This window comes from Macaca mulatta, chromosome 8 (genome assembly GCF_049350105.2).
Source record: "Macaca mulatta isolate MMU2019108-1 chromosome 8, T2T-MMU8v2.0, whole genome shotgun sequence".
NCBI lineage: Eukaryota > Metazoa > Chordata > Mammalia > Primates > Cercopithecidae > Macaca > Macaca mulatta.
Genome location: NC_133413.1, coordinates 145,905,958 through 145,932,782, shown reverse-complemented (window position 1 = coordinate 145,932,782; position 26,825 = coordinate 145,905,958). Strand labels below are relative to the sequence as shown.

Here is a 26,825-nt window from a genome sequence, read left to right as displayed (position 1 = left end):
CTGAAAGAAATTCAGGAAATTTATTTTAAAAATACTACCTCTTTTCAAAAGCAGAATGCAAAAAAATGACTTGAAACTTGTAGTAGAAGGCATTCTGGAATTAAAAAAAATATGAACATCAGTCAAAAAGAAAGTTAAAATCATAATCAGCTAACACTTGCAAAGCAGGAAGAAGAGAAGGCAAATGATGACCAATACAAGTCACTGTGATTGACAGGGAAAATTAAGAATGGAGTCAATACTTTATTGTAAATATAAATTACTTCCCTGACTTATTTCAAGTATTGTGACCTCAGGGGAAGCATCTGGTTCTTTCCATCATTATTTCAACCTCTCTAAAATAAGCCTATTAGTATGTTACCAGCCATTTTAATGAAAATGTGTGAAGATTAACACATACTTTGTAAAGCACATTCTAAATAAGTGATTTGTAAAGCTCTAAATATAATGTGCTATGTAAATGGTAAATATTTGACCTGCTGAAAAGTTAGGAGGTGTAATACTAAATTGTATGAAGTTAAAAATAGATTCATGCAAAAAGAACACAGTCGAAGCCCTATTCAGAAACAACATTAAAAAATATTGTTCTAAGTAAGGTTAGGTGATTATAACAGTATCACAAAAACTATAACGTCCATTTAAAATACCATCTTTGAAAAACTACATTTAAGAAATATGGAATTTGAATCAATCACATCTGAGGTTAAGCCTAAATTTAACCAACTGAACTTAACAGCTATGTGATTTTAGACAATTTTTTAAAATTCTAGGTGACTTTCTTCTGGTGTCAAATGGACCCTGCTGATATTACCATTATAGTTAGAATTTTCTTGGTCTTTGAAAAAATGCTTTTAAATTAGTAGAGAATGCAAATCATTCATAGTAGCTTACAGACTAACTTATTTTTGTAATTTTGCATTTTAAATTATCATTTTTAACTCCCCATCTGAAAAGTGAAACTATTACAACATTAATATTAACACCATCATGAATTGTAAAGAGCGGAAAAGCCATTAAAATTTTGATTAAATATGTGTAAGCAGGACTTGACTATCCAGTGAGCTTAGAATCTATTCAAATATATGTTAGCCTGAAGAACGGAGAAAAAGTTTTTAAATGAAGTGATTAAAAGTAACTCATAGAAATTCAGTGGGTTCTCTGTTAGGAATTTACTCTTCAGATATATTTGCCAAAATATGCCAACAGTTATGTCCAAGGTTAATCCTAGGATCACTGTTTGTATTGTGATCTATAAGAAGTAACCTCAATGTTCATTATTTGAGGGCCAATTAAATAAACTCTGGAACATGCATATAACAAAATATTATGCAGACATTAAAAAGAATGAAATAAAACTGCATATGCTCATAGGAACAAGGTCCAAAATCACCTAAGTTAAAAACAAAAGGTACTAATAGGACATGCCACTTCTGGTACAGCTAAGGGAGGAGCTCAGCAAAGCCTCTCCCACAAAAAGCAAAATAAAAACTGAGGAAATGGTTCAAAGTAACCATTTTAGGAGTTGAAAACTGACTAAAGGTACACAGTAAACTGAAAATACAATGTATTTATTCATTAAAAAGTGCTACATTTCAAGTAAGAAAAATGACTCTGGCCGGCTTGCCAAAGGATGCATCTAGTATAGCCGTCTTGGGTGGCGTCAAGAAACTGACCATCAGGCTAGCCAGAAATTGGACAGAGATTCAGGAAATGAGACAGTCTTGAAAAGCTCGCCACACTCCTCTGGCTGGATGGAAGGCTATGTGCATGGACAGCAAGAAGAGAATGAGGCAAAGCTCTCCATACAACCTTTCCTGAAGGCGAGTACACATATATGCAGGGGAGACAGGAGGAATCCCAGAGCAACAGATAAGCCAGGGTGGACATGACGAGAGTCTTCTTGGATCCACTCCCCTATGTACACGCACAGCTCCATCATTAGAGGATGGAAACCTCACTAACACAGTTGTGTGAACATGAGCTCCCATTGGCTGTCCACTAAGCAGTGCTGACACAGACAACATCCCTAGCAGGCCAGGTTTAAAAATAAAAGCAACAAAACAAAACAACAACAACAAAACACATTAACAGAGATATTATTAGCTGTAACTATGAGGAAGACAGGCTGCAAATTTATTCCAACTAAATTATTAAGGAAATAGAACACACACACACACACAAAACTGTCTGCAACAAAAACCCCTCTGGGAAGAAAACGAATCAGATTACAGGTTTGCTATAATATGTTATTGAAAATATAGACTTTTCAGCAAAAAACTAAGAAACATGCAAAGAAACAGGAAAACATGACCCATACTCAGGGGGAGAAAAGCAGTACAAAGAAACTGTATTGGAGAGGGCCCAGATGTTGGACTTGCAACACAAGAAAATTTAAAAAGCATATTACCCGCAATGAAAAATTCACTAGAGGAGTTCAATAACAGCTATAAGCTGGCAGAAGAATTAGTTAACTTGAAGACTGGTCCATTAAAATTATCCAGAGTGAGGTACATGGAGAAAAAAGGATGAAAAATCTTGAATGTCAGAAATCCATGAGACACCAGCAGGTGTATCAACATACATGTAACTATAATTAGGGGGTGTGGTGGGGGGTAGAAAGGCAGAAAAAGTTTAAATAGCTGAAAACTTTCCACATTTAATGAAAAACATAAACCTATAGATGCACAAAGCTTAGCCAACAAATAGGATAAACGTGTACATCACACCCAAATTGCTGACAACCAGAGGCAGAAAAAAATCTTGACAGCAGCAAGAGAAAAACAACAGATTATACACAGGAGAACAGTAAAATGATTAATGACTCTTCTCATCAAAAATAACAGAGGTCAGAAGGTAGCAAAGCAGCATATTCAAAGTGCTGGAGAAACAAAAAACAAAAACTATCAATCAATAATTATATTATCTATTTTTTTTGGATGTAGGTGAAATAAAGACATTCCCAGAAAAACAAAAGACTTTTTGCTAGCAGACCTAGGTTATAGGAAAGTCTAAAGAAAAGCCTTCAGGCTGAAAAGAAATAACACCATATGGCAACTCTATCCACAGGAAGAAATGAAGGGCACCCAAAATAGTGTAAGTTAATATAAAAGACTCCAGAAAAATACTGTGCTACAAACTAATGTCCCTCATAATTACAGATGCAAAAATCCTTAACAAACTATTAGTAAACCGTATCTAGCAACACATAAAGAATACTACATGCTATGACCAAGTGGGAATTATCCTTGGAATGCAAATGTGGCTTCAAATCTGAAATCAACTAACGTAATACACTATTATTCACAAAATAAAGGAGAACAAAACCACACAATCATCTCAGGAGGAAAAACATTTGCAAAATTCAATACCCATATTTATACATTTATTCAGGATAAAAACTCTCAATAATGAGAAATATAAGAGAACTTCCTCAACATGACAAAGAGCAGCAATAAAAAAACCTACAGCCAACGGTGAAAGGCTGAATGCTTTCCCCCCTAGTTTTAGAAACAACACTGCACTGATGGTTCTAGTCAGTGTGATAAGGAACGGAATGGAGTGGAATGGAATAGAAGAGAATAACAACATTACATTAAAAAAAATTAAAGGCATCCATATTGGAAAGGAGCTAGTTAAGTCGTCTTTATTCACAGATGACATGCTCCTGTATTCCACTAATTAGGATTCCACTTAATCATTGTAATGATTCTATTTAAAAACACCACACTGTAACTAATAAACACCGCAAGATCACAAGATACAAAATCAATATACAGAACTCAAGTGTATTTCTATACACTAGTAACCATCTGAAAATGAAATTTTAAAAATTGCACTCACAATAGTATCAAAAAGTATACAATATTTACAAATCAATTTTGCAAAGGAAAGGAAAAGGCTGATACCCTGAAAACGATAAAACACTATTGAGAAACATTTTGTAATATCTTTTTTAAAAGTGAAGAAACATTTCATGTTCCTGGATTGGAAAACTCAAAATTGTTAAGATGAAAATTATCCCCAAACTGATCTATAGATTCAATATAATATGTATCAAATCCCAGCCAGCTTTTTTTTTTTTAAACAGAAATTAAGAAGCTGATCCTAAAACATATATAAAAATGCTAAGAAGCCAGAAAAGTAAAAAAAAATGTTTGAAAAAGAACAAAGTTGGACAATTTACACAACCTAGATTTCCAGATTTACTTAAAGATAAAGTAATTAAGAGCATGCTACTGGCATTAAGAGTAGGCATACAAATCAATGAAAAAGAATTTGAGAGTGCAGAAATAAACCTTTACATTTATGTTTAGTAAATTTTCAACAATGGTACTAAGGTACTGAATGAGGAAATGATTGTCTTTTCAACATATGGTGCTAGGAAAACTGGATATTCATCCAGAAAAACATAAATTTAGAGACCTGAAATAAACAAATTAACTCAAAATGGATTTTAAGTGAGAGAATACTGAAAAACATTTAAAGAAAACAGAAAATCTTGGTGACCTTCAGTAGGCGAAGATTCTTTTGGCCAGCCCAGATTCGGTGTGAGGGAAATTAGAGTCTACCCCGGGGAAGGACTGTAGGGGTCACGGGATAAAAGGTGCTACTGCAGCCATCTGTGGAAAAGAGAATCTGTCTCACCTGGCTAGAGACGCACTGCCTGCGCCACACTGCATCATCACCAAAACATACACCTCTCCTTAGCTGTGGTCTTGTCAGGGTTTCAGTTTCGTAGTCATTTGTATGAAAAACTGATTCATATCTGACTTTGCCATGAAACTCCATGAGAGATCATGTATTTTATTAGTTCACATCTGCCTATCACATAGCGAAGCCCTTAGAAATTTTGTTTTTAAACTAAATGAAGAAATAGATTGTCATATTTGCTCATGGGAACTAAAGAAAATACTAGCCATTTCAGTTCCCAGGTTATTACATACTTAATGCAATTCCATGTCCTGGCTTTTTAAAGGCAAAAGTGATTTAAATATCCTTTGCCTATAAATATAACAATTGTTTTCCTCACACATAGTATAATCACAGTACAAGTGCTGTAGTATGTAAGTCAATCCACCAAACTAGCCTAGGATAACCAAAGACAGTCTTATCCAGAGAACTATTTGACAGATGTGTCAGTTTCTCTAAAATAGTCTGCAGCGCCAAAGTGTTGAATACTTTATGATTCTTTTTACCAAGAGCATGCAAATGACATAAAAAGTCCTTTTATCAAGAGCATACAAATCACACAAAAGACTTAAATCAATTTTTGTAACAGAGGTAGAGATGTATTCCCTTTAAATTGTCACATCCTTAGCAATGTCAAGGTGTCTGCAAGGGTTAAAACAGATAGTCAATTTTTAACGAAACATCCAAAATTCTTGGCAGAAGCTAGCTAAATAGCCCATGCCCTCTGTGCTCATTATGGTTATGTCTGTTACTATATTTATCATGTTGTACTGAAATCATCTATTGATGTTTCTCTTTTCCTCAAAATTACATAATATATTATACTAAACGAGGGCAGGGACTGCTTTTATTCAAGTCTGCATGCCAACACCAAGCACCGTGCATGGCACGCAGAAGGCACTAACGGTTTTGTGTTGGAGAACAAAAAATTTGCAAAGTGTCACATAAAATCGTAGGAAACGTGTTTCAAAACCTGAACTAGGGATTGTGCTATGCAAGTTTTTTAGCTATGTAACCTTGGCCATATTATTGAATCTTCCTGAAATTCCAACACCTCATATATAAAGAAGGAATGATGCCCAGTAATTCACAGGGACACTGTAAGGTCTACGTGAGGTGATGTCCATACAGCTTTTCAGCGGAAAAGGAGCTACGCAAATAACAGTTACAGACAAGAATTATCAAGGATTAAAGCAAAGACTTTAAAGTACAAGTTAACAATCAAGAAAAATTGTACTAACAGGGATGAGGAACTTTTTGATTTCTTCCAAAGCATGTCCCATCCTGGCATAAGCTTCTGCAGGTGGGGCAAACACTTCAATGAGAACATGGAGATCATCATTGAGATGGAAGTACTTTGCTTCTCCACTTTTCCTCAACTCTTCTTCCTGGAAAAAAGAAAAAAGAAATCACATTCAAAAATGTGTCATTGTAAGAAATGAAAAAATAAAAAAATAAGTAAATAAAAACTAATCCCCCAAAATAAAAACAATCCATTTGGCATGCGGTTGTCACAGAAAATTCACGAAACAGTAGACACCACTCTAGAAAAGACGGTTTAAGCTACAAATGTGATCCTGATATTCCCAGGCTTTTACACACACTCCAAAGGCTTCCTACTGCTGCTGGAATAACATCCCACTCCAGATGCTGACTTGTAGGAGCTCCATCATCTGCTCACTTCCACTGCTAGGCTGTCTTCACCTTCTCCAGTCTCCTTGGCTCAGCCCTCAGCAGCAGCTGCCCATGCTTCCTTTGTGCTTCTCAACCTGGCTGAGCTCACGTGCTCACTTCTACACTGGCTGTGTGTGTCTGTGATGCTGGTGCAAGGCACTTACCACTATCTGAAATATCTTATTTTAAAAAACATGTCTATTTTCTCTTAGTAAAAAGTGATTACCATGGAGCAGACACTGTGACTGCTTTGCTTAGTGATGCATTTTCCATGTCTAGAAAAGTGCTTGGTATACAGATGTTCAACAAAGATTTGTTGAATGAATGATTAAACATTCATTCATTGCTATGTCAATTTGCTCGTTCACATATTCATTCAAAAAACATTTCTACATACCAAGCACTATATTCTGAGAATAAAACAGTGAATAAAACAAAATGAAAGACTTTATTACATTATTTTACACAATTATGACAAAAGTTTTTAATCTTTGTTTCCATAATGAAATGTAGGAGGAAAACTAGGAGGAGAAAAAACAGATTGTTAAGGAACTCCTGATTTTGCTCCTCTCCCTTTTCCTAACTAACCTTCAATGTTAGGTCCTCATTTCAGAATCTGGGTCTTCCAGTAATCTTTGTTTCCAATGTTAATATCAGACAGATTAAGATTAACAGAAACCTGAGACTAATTTCCAAAAGATAAGAAATCTTTCTAGTCTCTCAAAAAGGCTATCCCATAACCAAGGGAACCCCAGGAATTCCTGGCAATACCACCTTTTAATTTCACAACTAAGCAAGAGGCCAATGATGAAATGCTAGAGGCACATAAGCCTTGACTTCACCCTTGAAGGATTCAACTTCTGTGACTTGACTATTTGAACTCTTACGAAGAAAAGAAAGACTAATAGACAGAGCCGGAGATGAGCATGGGATTTACTCAGCTACACTTTCATCTCAGCTATGCCGGTCCTAGCCATGTGAGTTTAGACAGACTCTATGTAATCCAATACTTAATTTGCAAAATCTGTTTATTGGTAGCACATGTATGTTAATGCAGAACTACTGAGAACACAAGGGACAGCTTTATACAAATGCTGGTGAAAGGAGACAGTGTATACACTACCTAGTACACTGCCTAACATACAGTAGGCACCAATACATGCTAGCTTCCATCATATTAATAGAAGTATGCCAGAAACTGAATGAAAGGAAAAAACATAAGGGAATGTATGTAAATATAAGCTGCCACAATAGTCTATAAATTTCCTTTGAAATTTGTTTTGACTATAAAAACCATTATCTTACGCCAACTCTTCATTGTTCTAATCAGAATATTTCAACCATCTGATCTGAATCTCTCTCATGGCTCAAGTTTTAAAAATTGGATTCTATGTACAGCGATTCATCTCTGAAAGCACAAATTATTGAAACAAACATTTATCCTTTTCTAATAGAGTACCAAAATAATGATTTTAATTGTTCATTCTTATTCAAGCATTTTTATTTCTATCACAAACTTAAGCTGGACAGGGAGGCTTTCTTATCATAGCTGTAGCCATGGTACAATTCCACAGACAGAGGAGTTATTACCAAACCACTCTACAGATTAATGATGAGAGGCAATGTGTTATTTGGAGAAACACATAGATGCTGAAATTCTGCATTAAACCCCTAATCCAACATTTATTGTATGACTTGGGCAGGTTACATTACCCTCATCTTAAAGGGGTGATTTTTAAGTGGGGAAAATAATAGTATAGTACTTATCTCAGAAGGCTGTTATGGTAATAAAGGAGTTAGCAAACAAAACGTCTTTAGGATGAAGCCTTGCACCTAATAAGCACTCAGTAAATGATAAATGTAGTAATGATAATTATTATATAACTATCATTTTATTTATTCTATTATTGTATAGCATAGACGATGCAGGCAAAACATCCCGCACGAAGTTTGGCACAAACTGAAGGCTCAACAGACCAGAGCATTGTCATGATTATTATGCTATGTAACCAACTGATATACATCAGTAATGACCCCCATAATTTCATAAACGTAGCGAATAAATGCAGAAGATAAATTATATTCACATTAGATTTTAAATAGTGAACACTTTTAAAATCTGAAAGGATGAGATTAAAATAATAAGGGAATCTCTTTAGAAATAAACATATTAACAGATAACTTCTGAAAACTAAAACTAGTAAAAAGGATCAACTGAAATCAATATTCAAGAATTCAGGCAGTGACGATAATACAGCAGATGGGATACTAGTATAATCTTGTTTTTTTTTTGTTGTTGTTGTTGTTGTTGTTGTTTTGGTTTTGGAGACAGAGTCTCGCTTTTTCACCCAGGTTTGAGTGCAATGGCTCAATCTCGGCGAACTGCAACCTCCGCTTCCTGGGTTCAAGCAATTCTCCTGTCTCAGCCTCTGGAGTGGCTGAGATTACAGGCGTGTACCACCATGCCCGGCTAATTTTTATATTTTTAGTAAAGATGGGGTTTCACCATGTTGGCCAGGCTGGTCTCGAACTCCTGACCTCAGGTGATCCCCCCGCCTTGGCCTCCCAAAGTGGTGGGATTGCAGGCGTGAGCCACCGCGACTGGCCAGTATCCATTTAAGTTGCAAACCTGTCACTTAAATGATGATCTGTGGTCACCCTCAGTAAAATGCTTTTAAAGAATGACTGATGGATCATGTGACAGAGGCTACAGCACAGTATGGGACAAAATGGGGAGGGGAGTACAGGTAGGCAAGAGGTAGACAAAGCTGATGGAAAAGAGTTGAGAGAGAAAATGACAGACTGGGGGCTTTACATTGTTATCAGTTCAGGCCCAAAGAGCCAGAAGCAAGCTAGAGTGCACTGTTTGCAGCCACAGGTTGATGGGGTCAACAAACAGATGCAGAGTTCAAGTCTGTGTGCAGCTGAATAAAAATGCAGATGCCCAGCCATCTCTTACGTGAGACTCAGGACACTGTCTGGATAACAGCAAAAACCTAAGAATAAATTAAACCTGAGAACAAACTGACATTTGGGAGGATTCATACAACTTTGAGTACTCCAATAGTGAAATGCCACAGAGCCTTCCACAAGGCAAAAGCCTGTCTGGTGATCCTTTTCCCATGTTGCTTACACAGCTGAGGTAGTTCCTTGAAGGGAAATGACAATTCTCACGCTTCACTACTCCTCCTCCTTATCATCTCCTGGCCTACTACGATCAATCTCTGCTTAATCAAACATGCAGAGAACAAGAGAGCTATGTTAAACCCAGGGAAAAGGCTGCTTGCATACAGTAACTATATTTCCTAGTGTGTGAGCTTCCTCCTAGTCCTCCCAAAACAATGAATTTCTCTAATAAACCCAGATAATATATTCAAATTCTCTGAATCTCAGATCCCAGCAAGCATCAGGGACATTTTACTAGAGTGACTTTACACCAAGGAGAGGAAACACTTAGCCAGTTTGAGAATTAACAGAACTGATTCTGACCTAACGCCACTCCCCTGAGGGCCACCAAGCAGAGTGGGGCTTACGAGATTAGAAGGTAAGGAGACTTGTGGTGCCAGTGCACTGACAGTGGGTTCAGTGGATTCTAAATCCACAATGTATGCTACTCCCCTCCCTGGTTCCCGAGGATCTTGATAAAATATACATCAGCCACTTGCAGAATCACCATATTGATTCCCAAAGACATAAAAATGAAAGAATCAGTGAATAGGTGATAAATGATCTGGAAAAGCGGGCCAAGCATGTAAAAACAGGGTGTCCCATGCAAATGCAGAGCAGGCATTCAGCCAGGTAGTCAAGAGGACTCATTGCAGCAGATGCTAGAGCACCTTATTCCCCAGTAGTCTCCATGCAACTCAAGGTGCTCATCAGCAAAATGGCCACGGTGGCTGGGAGGGAAGTTGCATTACTTCATAATACAGATCCCGTCAAAAAGGATGACTGGCTATTGACATGCTGTGTGTCCAATATGCCAACAACAGAGAACCTTGATATGACAATATAATCTGGAAGGCCCACCAAGCCTTGACACCAAGCTGATAATATTTAGGATCCCTTTTATTATATGGGTAGTCAGGCACTTGCTGCTAACTTGGGCATACAATCCAGATAAAGCTTTGCCTTGTTTCCCTTCTGCCTGTAAAATTCTTGGTGGATGCCCTGATTACTACCACTGTATGCTACAAAACACCGCTTCGGACCAAGCAGTGGTTCCGACCAACCCCCTTAGTAACAAACTAAGTAAGTGGGACACTGGAATCCTGCTTGTGGGTTTCACTGCTCATATCGTGCATTACCAGGTGGCCTTATTAGAGCATGAACTAAGATACCAGCAAGGGTAGAGAACTTTCCTGCAAAATACACGTAATTTCTGACCAACTGGCCAAATATATGTTTTCATTTTCTCCTACTGCCAGAATAGATGAGTCAGGGAATTGAAGTCATAATTTAAGACAGTAATATTTAGTGAGTAATTAAAAAAACCAGGCCATGCACTGGAATCATTTCAAACACCTACTGAAATTCATTTTGAGGCTCTACCCTAAACAAGTAGAGGTAGGGGAATCTGTATTTTTAAACAGTACCCCATAAAAATCTGATACATGTCATGTTTTCCATTGCTGTCGAAAATATATGGGTGCTGGTATCAGAAAACCATGGGTGTGTTAGTCGAAAACAAAAAATTTCTCAAGTTAACCCAGATAATACACTCAAATTCTCTGAATCTCAGTTTCCTTACAGGTAAAATGAGGAAAATATTATCTCCCACCATTTTTCCAAGGATAACATGAAGGAACACATGTAAAATGTTTCACACAGTGCCTGACTCACAGTGGCAGTTCAATAAACAAATACTGGCCATTTTTATTATAAAAGCTATTATTTAGATAGTCTTTTTGTGAGGATGTTGGATTGCGTTGAAATCATCTGTGTTTAAAAAATCACTGTTCAACATTTCACGGTATATGATCGCTCAATGTGGATCTGATTCTCAGTAAATCTTTTAATAATGAGAAAACAACATGTGTCTTTAGAAAACAATGTAAGTGACACACATTATGATATGAGAAAATTCCTTTCAGAATTGGCATATTTAAGAAAATGATCAATAAAAATAATAGTATTTTTAGCTGGTTAAAAAAAATGACTATTAATGTGAATACATCTAAGTAGAACAATTATGTGTTAGAACAATAAGCAATTACTAAAACACTTAAAATCAATTTTAATAACATTCTAAAATGCATACAATATCAAATAAAAAGCAAAAATAATAAAAGTATATACATTATAAACTCAACTATATGTAATGTCTGCACAGAAAAAAAGACTCCAAAAACACTAATCTAAAATGCAAACAGTAATGATGAGACTATAGATAGCTTTTATTTCTTTTCACGATAATTTTAATGTTATCTTACTTCCTACAAGGTGACATATTACAACTGCAATCAAAACTTTAAGTATTATGCTTTTATTTAATGTATGACTATAAATGTTATAGATGCAGGTTTAAGTTACTACATATTCTGAAGCTGACCAGAGTGACCCAATTTTCTAAACAGTATCACAAATAAATCCCCTTATGTAACTATATATGAATACAGTGGACAATATAAGAGTACATAATATAACATAACTCACAACTTAGCCATTTTCTATAATTAATATTACCTTGGCCTTGTCTCTCATGGAACCTTTCCCAAGGATGGACATTTTTGTCAAGGTTTCTTCTTGCAAACGCTTCAGAGAATTGCCACGTGGACCCAGAAGTTTCCCCACAAAGTTGAACTAGGAAAAATAAACGACCAAATTTGTAGCATTTATATCTGAAGGAAATTTCTTAATCTTGAACATTAAGAAACACTGTAGTGTTCTACACATCACTGATTAATGGCAAATATTTAAGTTCCTGCTATATGCATCAAAATATGATGTTTCCCACAAACCACATAAAACGGGGCTAAACGTAAAATAAAAAACCCTGATATATTTCTTTATATTTATTTCAGTGATGGCTACATTCCACAACTGTGAATGAAGCTAATTTCCCAGAATTCCTTGGTTGCTATCCTGTTTCAGCACACGTTGAATATCACCATGAATGAACACTTACAGGATGAGAACGTAGGTGAGAAAAAATGACAGCAGGTGTCTCTAACATGCACTACACCGGTCACTGTGGAATACCTGGTTCTTCTACCTGGTCAGCCCTTAGATCTGGTTACTCAATCAGTGAGAGGACTGGCCTAGATGAGTTCTTAAGCATTTGGTGGCTAATGGAAGCTTTACAACAAAATTTATTGCTTCTAAAATAACTAGCTATGGGAATGTGGGCCATTTATTTAACCTTAGGTGTCTGGGGTTCCTTATTCAACAAGCAGAATAGTAGTGAATTAATTAAGGGTATGCCTTCTGTAACCAGACTACCATGATTTAAAACCTAGCCTTTTCTGTTTGCCAGCTGAGTGACCCTGGGCAAGTTACCTAACCTGTCTATACCTCAGTTTCTTCATCTGTAAAACAGGAATGACAACAAGACCTGACTTCATAGGGCTGTTCTGATGATTAAGTCAGTCAATATAAACACTGTTTAAAACAATGCTTGCCAGATAACAGACACTCAATACATACATCTTGAATAAAAAAATAAATATATAATCAGGAATTTCACACAATTTTTAAAAGCCTTGCTATAATTAAGGTAAATCATGACTACTTCTTGCTTCCAAATAGAAAATCAGCAGGGAGGAAGCTGTTCGCCTTGGCAAGATGCTTGATTACAAACTCACAGAGCAGCCACTTCTTCTGCGATCCATGCCACTGCTGCGCTGCTGTTTCTAAGAGAAAATTGTTCCTCAATTTACCTAACTATGGCAATTGAAGTAATTTTCCTGAAAAAAGTACTTATCACTTTAAAAAATCTAAATGGTATTTTTTCCTTCCCACTTTTAATTTTATTGGTCTTCAACCAAAACTCAAATATATATTTTTAATCTTTGCATGTAATTATTTTTTGCTTATTAAAATGTCATTTTCAGTAAAATATTTTTAAATATAAAAGTTATACTTGCAGAGTTTACAAAGTCGAATACTACTACAGGGTGGAAAAAGTGGAGTAAATGGGAGCAAGAATCACGTGGGACTGGGTACTGACCATACAATCCCACCTGATTCTAGATCCCCATTCACTTTTATTATCTTTCTGACAATTCTATTATTTGGACCTTGGACATCCTGAGATGGATTGCTATCTCTAAATTTCTCTTTTATTATTTGTGTCTGTTTTACTTTCTAGAGAATTTAACTACATTTCCTATATACCTATTGATTCCTTCATTTTTGCTATCAAATGTTTAACTATGAATAAGACTGTCTTATAGCTGTTTCTTCTTTATGGTGTTTTGTTTATATTTTGTGGAAACAATGACATTTCTCATCCTTTCTGAAGATATTAATGACAGCAGCCTGTCCCCACCTTGGAGTTTAAAGTACCTGCTTCTTCCAAGAGTCTCCCCTTCCTCATTTTGTGAGCTGGTCCCTTTCTCTTTTATGGGATTTTATCAGATGTCTGGTAATCCTCTACTATCTGTTCTTAAAAATTCAGGATTGCTGACTGGAAGTTCTGTTTTCATACATGGGACTTGGCAAGAGTAGTCTTCACTGTAAATATGGCAGCTGAGTTATTTTATCAAGAGCTACTGAAATATCAGTATCTATATTTCTTTTCACTTGGGTGAGGCACTTCCCTGAAGAGAGACTCCTCAACCTTTTAAGAGGAGGTGTTAAGTCCAGCTGCCAGAATACTGGGAATCCCATCACTAAGCACACACACTTTTAAAGGAAACAATTCCCTCATTTTCAGTGTGACATCTCACCCTCATCCTCAGTTGTATCTGTCTGTGTCTTAGAGCCTCACAGTTCTCCAATTCGACCTCTTCAAGAAACCTCTGGTCTTTTGCTAGAGTGTGGAGGGGCAGATGCCTGGTTTTATAAGATGAGAACATCTTGTGATCTAACTACTTCTTATACCTTTCAACCAAGTCTACTCTTGTCAGCTCTACTCCATAAATCCACCTTTACCATAATTGCTATCTACAATTCCTGAGGGCTCTTGAGTTTTCCCACAGTAATGAACATGTTTCTGGTTGAATTCTTCTCCGCCTGCCAGCTCAGGGTTCTGCTTTCTCTGGTCTCCATTACCATTTATCTATCTATTTTGCAAGCACCAAAATTTTATAGACATCATTTGCCTATTGTCTCACTCTCCCATTCTTTTGATCTTCATAAATTTATGCCTTTTTATTTCATTTATATTTATTTTAAGAGGTTTCAAAAAGGGAGCAAAAATAAATTTTGATAGTCAGATAGTCATAATTATCTTGCATCTTAAGTGGTCAAATAGTTCCCAAGTGATAAAAATTAAGAGGCTTTAGAAATCAATCCAAACATCTAATTTTATATGGAAGAATCTGAAGTCCACAGAGAGATATGATTGATTAAAGGTCACTTGACAGCATTCTAGGCAAAAAGAAAAAGCATTTTATATGACTTTTATATACCTTTAGGGGTTTATTTTTTCCACTTCTGTTAGTGTTTTGTTCACAAAAAGCATATAAATGAATACTGTGACAACCAGAAACACTTTTATTTTCCCTTCTTTTTCCTCTTAACTCGGTTGGTTCAACCATTATCTCCCTGTCAAATTAGTTCAATCTCCCCAGTCAAATTAACCCTCCCGAATCTCAGACTTTTCATCCACAAAACACAGATCATACTACCTACTGCGGGTGCAGGTTGCATGAATTAAATAAGAAAGTATATGAAAATCACCCACGAGAGCAGCCAGCAGATTGTGTATACTTGATGCCAAATTAGTAAGTAATAAATAGATGAATTTAACTGTTGTGGATATATACAATTTTATCTGAACAAGACCCACCTTCTCTGGAACTGCCGCCCCTTCAGAACCTATGGCAAGTGGGACAAGGCTACCAAGGGAGCCACCACACTGAAAATGGCATGACCTGGCCCAGGCCACCCAGATCAGCCACAGAATTGGTCTTTGACCGGAAGTCAAGAGATTCTGAAATTTAGAACTAATTATGTGGCTACTGAACGTCCTGAGAGCTGAGTCACAATAGTGGTAATGTGCTTGGTTGCTCCGTCAGGTTCTCAAACTGCAGATGTTGCATCACCTTCCTGTGGGACATGTGGAAATATTTAGCATGTTTATTCGGTTGTCACAATGGCTAGGGTCACTACTGGGACTTACGGGCAAAGGCCTATAATGTCGGACATCAGAAATAGATGGTCCCGCCCTTCACAGAAGTGTCCTGTTTAAAATGTCAGTTGTGGCCCGGGTAAGAAATACTGCTAGAGGGAAAAGCCACAGACAATTTCCTAGGCTTAAAGTCCTTATTACTATCTTCTCCATTTGCAAGTTCAATTCCTCCATGCATTCCATATGATACCCTAAGGTAGGTTTTATTTGTTGTTGCTTCTTGTTTTTTTAAGAAAAAATCCTTCAAGCTAGTCACAGTACTCGCAACAAGAAAAGGCCTCACCAACAGATGGACTGAGTATGTATTTTGGACTTTCTGGATGACACAAACAATAAACAATGAAAGCAGCACAGTTCTCTTATTTGCCATTAGTCCCATAACACCTCCTGATGTCCACTTGCTATGGGTTCTGAAGGGGTGTCACCACACAGTGCCCCCATCTTATCAGCAATGTGAACACAGTGGTTGCTTAGCATTTCTAGCCTTCAGTTTCATAATTTCCAGGTGTGGCTTATAAAAGTCACTACATTTCAGGGTTATTATGAAGATTAAAATATCAGATAAAGTGCTAAGCGCTGTGACAATGTTGAATTTTACCTGAGCAGCCCTGTGCACCTAAAAACAGTGATGATTAAGAAATCTTCCCACCCTTTTGTGTTTCTGGAAAGTGCTTGTTGCAAAGGACCACTCTTACCCACATGACTTAGATAAGACTCACAGATGATCCTTTATTTACCTACAGCAAGAACAGACACAAACCCTCAACATTTCCATTATTTTGCCCCTCAAAAATTAGCTGAACTGTTTGTTTCCACTGATCAATCAGAAAAAGACATATCCTGAGTTAAACTTTGCTTCCACTTCTCTCCTTTCTTCAGACCCCTGAACTTTGACCCATCTTCAGTCTGAACCAGCAGACAAGCTCTACCTGAAGGACCTTTCGGAAAAAAAGCCAAAGGGGTAGTGTTGTCTGATCACCGTCCCATCCTGCCACCGCCACCCATTCATCCCACTGCCCCACACTGTTCTGGCCTCAAGCACTTCACCCAAGAAAGGAAAGCCCTTTTCTGCCTGATTCCTGAGATGTAACTTACAGTTTTCACGGTCAGGTCTTTCTCCCTTTTTAATAACCCCTCTCCCTATTGCCCATAGTCTCTTTCTGTGCTCTTGCAATCACCTTTTCAAATAGTCTCTCCTTATCCATGTCCTGATTTGCTTTTTATTTTAAAACTATATCTGCAAGACAGTAAGAAATAAGAAAATACATTTTAACATTCATTTGTATAAATAATCTAATTTGTCCATTAATACATATTCATTAATATTAATAAATATTCATTTATTAATAATTTTATTTGTTCACTTACATGGAAATTATCATTTTACTAATTTGCAAATTATAATTCCTAATAATTTTTCTCTGGATGTCAATTATTGTATCTCTCACAGACACACAAATGTTACATTTTTAAACACAAACCATCCAAAGTCCCATTATTTTCTCCATTAAAGATTAGCTGAACTGCTTGTTTCCACTAATCAGGAAAAGTCACATACCCTGAGTTGGTTTTTGAGTGATTATGAAGATGGTATAACAACATATAGTAACTATATTTGAGTTTCACTGCATGATGTATAAGCTACATTAATTATATTATTCACTGGCAAAGACCTAATGCCTTTCTGAACTGGCTTTAATTGATCTAAACTATATTTGTGACATGACACTGTTCCGTGGGGAGCAATTACAGTTAAGCTGTCATGTCATGGTCCCCATTAAAAGGTTTCCCGTAACTGAGTGCTCACCAAAAAGTTGATTAGTATAATAAAGGGCTATTTTACTGACCTCTAACACAACACTCAACACTGAATTTGGAAACTCCGCCACCAAAGCTTCAAACATGCTCTTCTTCCAGAGTCCCTTAGCCCAGCAAATGGAGCCACCGTCTTTGCAGCAACTCAGGCCTGAAGCCTGCCACCTACTGCATGAAGGCACTGACTAGGCCTGTGTGTTCACTGCTTTATCTCTCCAACATGAATAGAGAGGGCGTTTAATACATCTTAATGATCTAATTAGTTATATGTTAATGATTTTACCTCCGAAACATCTCTTAAACTTGTCCATTTTCTTCAGTCCTACCACAACCACCCTAGTCTAGGCCCTCATCTCCTCTCCCTGGACCACTGCAGTCTTTTCTCTGTATCCACTTCCATTTCCTTCAATCAACAGAAAGGTCTTTTTAAAACACAAGTTGCCCATATTACATCTCTGCTTAAAATACAACGATGTGACTGTCCTGCGAACCTGAGTGCCAATGTTTTGCTACTGCTGTGAAAAGCCCTCCCGGAGCAAGCTCTGGCTCACCTCTCTAGCCTCAACACATTTCTGCTTTTAATTTTAGCCATTCGGGATTTTTTTCAGCTTCTCAAAACTGCTGCGCTCCAAGAACTGCACATTCAGTTCAGACGTACAGAGTTGGAAGGAACGTCATATCCACCCTTTAAACAATTAAAAAAAAAAAAAAAAAAAAAAAACCTGGACAGAAAGCAAATTAACACTGAAGTCCCTGGGCAAAAATTATTTCTCCCTGTAGGTATCTCTGTCCAGGCATCTACAGGGAGGAATAAAACTCAAGCATTTGCTCATGTGGGGTGGGCTAACATGAGAGTATGAAGCCCTGGAAACCACCCAATTAGAAAAGTTGAAACCTTCTTAAAAGCTTTTTCTGCAAAAAATCCCTCCTAGCCCCCAGGCACTCACAGAGAAAGTCAAAGAGAATAAAGAAACCACTTCCTCTGGGGAGCCAGTGGGGGATAAGGGATTGGTGAAATCCGCCCAGACCCACCTATCCTATATCCTTCTCCTGAACAAAAGCCTAATCTTCAGGAGGAATCGGTGTTGAAGGCACCATCTTAGAAGCAGAGACCATGCCCTCGCCACACAGTAAACCTGCCAGTGCCTTGACCTTGAACTTCCCAGCCTCCAGAACTGTGAGAACATAAATTTATGTGCTTTATACATTCCCCAGTCTCAAGTATTTTATGGCAGCAGCACAAATGGACTCGGATACCTTCTCGTATTTAAAAAGAAAAGTCACATTCTGCAAAATTAAGTGACCCATAGGATAAAAAAAGAAAATTTCTAATGCAGTATTTTGCAATTGAGTTAAACTTCTTGGCCTAACACACATACAAATATATAATAACTATTCTATCCCATAAAGACCATAATGTTATATTCAATTAAAGACATCAAAACTTTTTTCAGAACAAACTATATTCTACAGAAATTATGAGTCCCTATTTGCAAGTAACAGGTATAAACTACACGATTTTCACACAACCTTAACTGACTTGGCAATGAGAATATTAGGGACAGAAAAGTTCCACTTTAAGGCTATCTTGGTTATCCACTACTACATAAGAAACTACTTCCAAATTGAATGATCTTGAAAAATAACTGTCTTATTTATTTGCTCACAATTCATCAGCTTCGGCACTGTTGGGGGCAGGCAGGCTCATGAGTTAGTGGTGGCTGTCAGGGGAGACCTCGATTCCTGCTGGTTTGCCTGACTCTTCACCTAAGTATCTTAAGCTTCCGCTTACCATGGTAGCCTCAGCATGATAGGTTTGTCCATGGTGTCTGATTTCCAAGATGAGAAAAGCAGAAGCTAGAAGTCTTTCTTAAAGCTCAGGCTTGGAACTGGCATTGTGTCAGTTCTGCTGCATGCAATCAGGTAAGCGAGATGCAGAGTCAGACAAACTCCAGGAAGGGCACCACGCAGGGCCTGAAAGCTTGCATGTGTGGTCATGGGGGCAGAGCACAATATGTACACTACACCACTGATAAAAATGACAAAGCATCACTGATCAAAAAGTCAAATTTTAATACCCTCAAACATTACGGTCTTTTCTAAGGCCTGGCGAGCTACCTGCCTGCCACCTTCTTTTTCCTAAGTTGGGAAGCAAGGTGGTGATTTCTCTGAGCGCAGAAACCCTGTCTTACTCACCTTTGTACCTCAATGACTGTCTAGAACAGCACTAACTTATGACAGGCAAGAGATATTTCATGCATACAGAAGTGAATGACAAATGCCAACTGAAATTAATGCCCAAAAAGTATTAATCACTACCCAAGACGTTAATTAAAACAAAACCTAGAATATACTACACAGGCAGAAACGAAAGGAAGCACATGTTTGGTATATGGGGTCTAACTGGCCAACAAGGACTTGTAATTGAGCTTAAGTTCTAAGTGTTTATTTAAAAACGTTTAAAAAGACACCCGAGAAGAACTGTAAAATAAAGGATATTAGTATTAGATAAACAATGTAAATTTATTTCTCTAGAGGTGGGTCTAAAGTAGAAAGTAAAAAGGAGGATATAAAGAATTTTTTAAAAAACAGTTTGGATACAGTACAAGATACAGACAGTTCTCGACTTACAATGGTTCAACTTAGGATTTTTTTGACTTTATGATAGTATGAAAACAAAACACGTGCAGTAGGAAACTTTATTTCCAGTATCCATACAACCATTCTGGTTTTTCAATTTCAGTTCAGTATTTGATAAATTACATGAGATATCCAAGACTTTATTATAAAATAGGCTTTGTGTTAAATGATTTTGCCCAACTATAGGCTAATGTTGAGTGTTCCCAGCATATTTAAGGCAGGCTAGGCTAAGCTTTGATGTTCAGTAGCTTAGGTGTGTCAAATATATTTTTGACTTATAATATTTTTAACCTACAAGGGGCTTATTGGGCAAAAACCCCACTGTAAGCTGAGGATTGGTATATATCGCAAATCAGTTTAACAGCTAAGAAACTGTGAGAAAGGAAGAAGGCCAGAAAGCAGGTCCATCAGTACATCCCATGGTGACAGCAAATGTAAACACTACCTATAGGTTATTACCTCAAATATTCCACAGTAAAGTTAAGTTAGGCAATGTAAGAATTATCCCCACCCACATTTACACCTTTGCTCCTTCAGTGGGTACCGTGTGTGTATACACACACATATTTATCTATCTAAAAATCATATGCTTGTCCTATCACTGGTTAATACTGCAATACTTACCTAGGCCAAGAGATTCATCATTAACACTACTATACATAGAGAAATAGTTCCGATTGAGAAGACTGTTCTTGTCATATCCAACTGGATCATAATTGTTTTTAATTTTTTTATAAGGCTGAGTTGTACTAGGCACAAAAGAAGTATCAGCTCTGTGGTTTTCTCACTAATTTAGATTGTATTTATCAACAACCTTTAATTAACAGTGTCTTTTGCAGTAATATTTGCCCACTGGAGGACATGTTTAATTAAAACTAGCTAATATAACCCATAAACCTGCAACCAGGCACATATGAATAGCTGTATGCCCCAGTACACTCGAAGCAAATGAATTACTAAATGGTGTTTTGTTTTCACATCATCATAAAGTGAAAAAATCCTAAGTTGAACCTATGTAAGTCGAGAACTGTCTGTATCTTATACTGTCTCTAAATTTTTTTTTAGAAAATTCTTTATATCCTCCTTTTTACATTCTACTTCAGACCCTCATCTAGCAAAATACATTTATATTGTTTATCTAATACTAATATCCTTGTGAGATCCATTGTGGAATACCCCCTTTCACTTCAGGATACTGTCTCAAAGTGCATATAACTCGACTTAGATGAGTCATGTAAGGGTACTGTATTAATCCCTGCACTAAATATTAATAAAGTTTAATTTCTGAAGAGCATACGCTCTGGAGTCAGACTTCTAGGATTCAAGTACCTGCTACGTAGTAACTTTTAGCAAGTTACTCAACTTCTCTTCTGCGTTCTTCCATGTTTTTCATATGTTAACAGGAAATAATAATGTCTATCCCACATTATAAAGATTAAATAAGTTAATAGTAAAGTGCTTAGAATAATGTCTCGCACACAGAAAACCATTCCATGTGTGTACACACACATAAACAGAAGTCTACACGTAAATAGAAGTTCTACTGTATTTTCCCAGCACCTAATTGTATTAGAAAGCATGCACCCCTCTTTGGAGAACACCACCCAAGGACTCGCTTTCTATACTTTACTGGGGAGAACAAAAACTGTCAAAGAACATCTTTAGTTTGTAATCTACACTTACCTGTTTTCTGCCCAAGGACAAAAATACAAAGGGAGAACAAACAAGGTTTATTTTCCCTTTATTCTCTTGAAATGAAAGAACAGATCAATACCTTTATTAGCTCAATGGGACATTTTAAGTTTAATCTTGACCACTAACATAATGATTACTTAAATAAATTACCATTCTTGGTATTCAGGATTCTGATCTCATTTGAATTATATCAGTGTAGTAAATGCCAAACTCTAAACAATAGTAAACCTAACAATGGACTTCGGACCATGGCATTCACATGAAATGGAGTAGCCTCCTCAGAAACAAAACCCTTGTTTCTTAGCATAGTTGCTGAGTCGAGCTTAGCATTGCAAAATCATTTTCAAGATTCTGATAATCACCCCTGAAAATAACAATCACTTTTTACATGGGCATTTTAACGTCCTAAGAGTAAGTCATTCCAAACTTGTGTTTAGGTGTTTGTTTATTTCAATATCACAAATATTTCAGGGTTCCCATCTAGATATATACAATTCCATGCCCAAGTAAAGCACTGAAGGCATTCCAGAATATATTCCTTATGATTTAAACAAATGTTATGATCCACTATTTCCCATAATGAAGTCATTCTAGCCCGACAGTTATTCTACCCTTCTTCCTCATGTCTGTTAATGTCCTGAATTTATTCTTAAAGACTAAATTTAATTTCATCCATAATTATTTCTCTAGAAATAACTCTCCATCACTTCTTTAAATTCCATGCTGTGCCTCTACTTTTATAATATTAAATCAATCTTTATCCTGTATTATTTAGTAAAATTTATCATTTCCCCTATTAGATTATGAATTACTGGAGAGTAAGTAGGACCCCACATTTAATTAATCATTTTTCCTATATAATGGTTTCTCAATAAATACTTGTGGAGTTAAAGCTTATTTTCCTCCAGATTGAATGGCACTATTCAATAAGGTTTTTATTGATTTTTTGTTGTTGTTGCAGATATTACAATATATTACAGTTATAAATACTATTACTTAAATATATTAATTTTCCAACTATAGATCACTAGGTATTATTAGTAGTGGTTGAGATTATTTGGTGTTGCTCCATTGACTGTAATTTTAACCTAATATCTATTTCTAAATGATAAACAGCCCAATTTATTTAGATGTTAGTAATGCTAAAGATCAATGAAGTGTACAAGCGACTTTTCCAGAATATAATATGAGCAAAATAAACATAGACATACACCCACAGGCACACACAAGTAATATACAATCTGAAATAAGCTATCTTACACACTTGCTATCTGCATTTGCTCAAGGTTGGATATTCCAGGAGGAAGTGTGTGGAGGACAAGCTATGAAGCCCATAAACATGAAATCGTTAATCCAGAAAATCCCAGACTGCAAAAGTCAGGCTGCAAGTGGGAGAATTAATTGGAAGATTTAAAATCAAAGGCAAGAAACTGATACAGCAAATAATCTATTGCAATAGATAGGGTAAGGGGTAACAGTGTTCTAATTAAGGAGTGAAATGAAATGTAAAGAGAGATAGATGGTAATTCATTTAGAAAGTAAATGAATGGTATCTGAAGGATGGAGGCAAGCAGGTCAATGAGGGAGAAGTGTGTAGGCAAAAATTATGTTCTGGTATCTGTAATGGGCACTCAAATACATGTGCTGTCTGTCATTTACTCAAGTAAAGAACACAGGAAAAAGTCAAGGTTGGCCAAGAAGAGGAGGTATGAAGTTGAGATATGGACATGGCAAATCTCTAAGATGTCTGTGGGATATCCAAGTGGAAGTGTCCTGTGGCCATTTGGTCTAACAGTCGGGAACAGAGACAGGTGACACACCCAGTGCCAGAAAGCTCATAAGCCTGATTTCTTTCTCTATAATCATGATTCTCAGTCTGCCTTTGTATTATGTGTCCATTTTTCATGTAATTACATATTATTTCTTTTAATGGAAATTTATAGTTCAGTCTACGGCATGAATTTTTGCCATTTTCCTCCAAAAGACTGCATCCTAGAAAAGAGGGATTATGTTCTGTTCACATTTCCTATCTCCAGTACCAGTACAGTCACGCAATGTTCAAGTTGGTACAATTTGGTGATCCTTATGGAGCCCAGAGCCAAAATAATCAGTATAGTAATATCCAAGATACATAAGCCCAGCAGTACATTGCTAAAGCACTAACAATATTTTTACTTTTTGGCTCAGCAATAGGCATAGAGATGTATCTTCTATGATGTACCTCAAAGTAAGCAGAGACGTAATTAAAGAGTTAAATATAACAAAATTCATCACACACTTTAATTTCTAAATTTACTGCTTTGTGACCAACGTACATGTAATAACATGTAATAGACTGTTTCTAGTCTTTTAAATGTAATAAAAATTTCAGGGGCTTATATATAAGGATTATAATCAAATTTTTAATTATTCATTGGCTCAGGAAAATAACACCAATGATAATAATATGCCCCCAAACAATATCACTACATTATTTCAGGAACCCCTCAGTATATGCCTGGCTGTTTTTGGATTTCACTTATCAAATTTAAGTTCAAGTGTTGCTTTCTGCCTCAATAATCAAGCACTGTAAGGAGAGCAAACGTTAAGATTTAAATTCCCTCCACAATATGTCTGAAATGCTGTCATATTTGTAAATACCAACCTAAATAACTTCCCAATTCTCACAGACAGGGGCTGTGTCGCAAGACCCAAGTCCAGAGCCTGTGAGAACAGGACAAACGTAGCTTCTGAAGATCTACTCTTCCTGCTGCCGCTTACCGGTTCTTTTCCTTCCAGTTCCCACTACAAGACGTGGGTTGACAAAATGAGAAAGTAGAAGGGAACCATCCATCATAAAACAATGGCCATTATGGGCCAATCAGTTTCTCTACATTTATATAATCCATAGTGGCCTTTCTACTTTATCATAGGCCCAAGATTTAATGAATACCAGGAGTGACTCACAGTAAATAAATGTATCCTTACGTGATTATTTTTAATATCAGGCTGCCTTGACGTCAACAAGATTCAAAATCCCAACTAGCCAGCTGCTATGGTTTGAATGTTTCCCCTCCAATTCATGTTGAAAATGGCCCCTTTGCGGGTAATTAAGAGGTAGAGCCTTTTGGGAAGTGCTGAAGTCATGAGGACTCTGCCCCCATGAATGGATTCAAGCCTTTTAAAAGGGCTAAGGTAATTAGCTGAGGTTCTTTTTGCTCTTCTGCCTTCTACGGTGCTAGGAGGCAGCAAGAGGGCCCCCACCACACACCAAATGCAAGTGGCTTGATCTTAGATTTCCCAGCCTCCAGAAATGTAAGAAATAAATTTCTGTTCTTTATAAATGACCCAGTCTCAGTATTTTGCTATAGCAGCGCAATGGTCTAAGACAACCAGATTAGTTTTGGCACTGTGGATACAAAAAACTAGCATACATGTACATTATCACTTTATTTCTAGAGGTAAATTATCAAATGAACATCAAAAATCATTTTCACACAAATTATCTGAAAAATATTATGTCTCTGAAAATCAATCAGGAGCAACAAAAATGGCAACATTTAACATGTCTATGACTGTAAAATATTTACTATCCTAGGAAATCTGTAAATCCATGATGATTTCCATGGAACAGGCTTCTACCAAGTGGTAATTTAAGGGGTTTTAAATTGTCTATGACATACTATAGTACAAGGAAAAAATGCAAGCCCACTTCAAAAAAGGCAGTTTCCCTGAAACTTCAGGAACAGACATGTTTTATATCTCAAAGATCCTTAACTTAACCATTTATATGAGGAGAACAAATACATCACATTCCCAACATTCAGATTATAGAAAAACTTTTAACGTTAGAAACTTTTGCTGGTTAAGACAAAGTTACTGCAAATAGTATGTATACAGATTTGAATGCTTAGAGGCTAAAAGAACAATTATCAAATTAATAAATTTAATAAACCTAATTTAAACTTATAGACATAACATAGCACACTAAACCTCGAAAATCACAATCACAGTACAAAAATACCTCCTGAGTAAAAATCTCAGGCACATTTTTCCCCAAAAAATTGAAATCTTTTTTATCTTAATAAAGGTTACACTAAGTTATTAAAACATTCACGTACAGAAACATGTAAAGTAGAAAAATATCACAAAAACCTATCCTCCAGAAAATAACTGCTATTAAGATTCTGGTTCGCTTTTTCAAATAATTCTCCAACTTGGATCCTGTATTTTCTGTATCTTGACTTTTCTTTTTTCACTTAATAATATAGCATAGACACTTAAAACACAGCATTATGCATAGAGATATAATGTATTTAATGTCATATTCCAACTCACTTTTTAAAATGGTCCATAAGCATTCTTTCACCCCAGCATGACTATGCATGTGGCATTCCCTCTCCTGAAATAGTCTGCCATCATTAAGCACCTGGAGGAGCCTCATCGTCCACAACAGTTCAAATGTCATTCTCTACTTTAACTTCACAGGACCTTTGGCCAAAGCCATCCACATTCTGCTCCCTTACCACTTAATTTATGTCTTCTATAAAAATCTGTCTAGTCAAATAAATTGGCTTGGAATTTCCCAAATGCCTTCTGTGCTTCAATATAGTGCTCCTCAGTCGCCACCCTTCAATTTCACTGTCTCACTTCTGACCCCAGCCAGCCAGCCTCGTTAGTGACAACCTCCTTAGAGCAGCCTTCTCTGAGCCTATCACCAGGACCCTCCTCTCTGTCTTTTCAGTGCCCCCTGTTTTATTAATATTAACTTATTCATCTGCATTCACCAAAAAACTGGCAGTTTTTTGAGCCCAAAGACCATGACTTAATCACTTCTATTTTCCCAGAACAATGTCTGGCTCAGAGAAGACCCTCAATAAATGCTAGGTATAGACAGAGCCGGATCCACTGTCGGATGAACCAGTGGAAAAAAAATAAATGTAAACCCTAAACCGTAATGTATCTGTAGGTCCTCAAAGACAGGGTACCTTGTTCCAATGTTGATTTGGCATTTATTTTTATTTTTATTTATTTATTTATT

General features: G+C 36.6%; 1 protein-coding gene across 3 annotated transcripts in view; it reads right to left on the bottom strand.

The window, feature by feature from the left end:
- The window catches only part of KHDRBS3 (KH RNA binding domain containing, signal transduction associated 3), a 201,299-nt gene that overhangs the window by 99,964 nt on the left and 74,510 nt on the right, over positions 1-26,825 (bottom strand). For all 3 annotated transcript variants that reach the window (XR_013396975.1, XM_028852934.2, XM_028852937.2), the window contains exons 3-4: positions 12,046-12,162; positions 5,931-6,077 (exon numbers count right to left, since the gene is read on the bottom strand). Coding sequence is in view for 2 of the 3 variants with exons in the window: in XM_028852934.2 (XP_028708767.1) it covers positions 5,931-6,077; positions 12,046-12,162 (264 nt within the window). In the remaining variant the exon portion in view is untranslated. The remainder of the gene's footprint in view (positions 1-5,930; positions 6,078-12,045; positions 12,163-26,825) is intronic.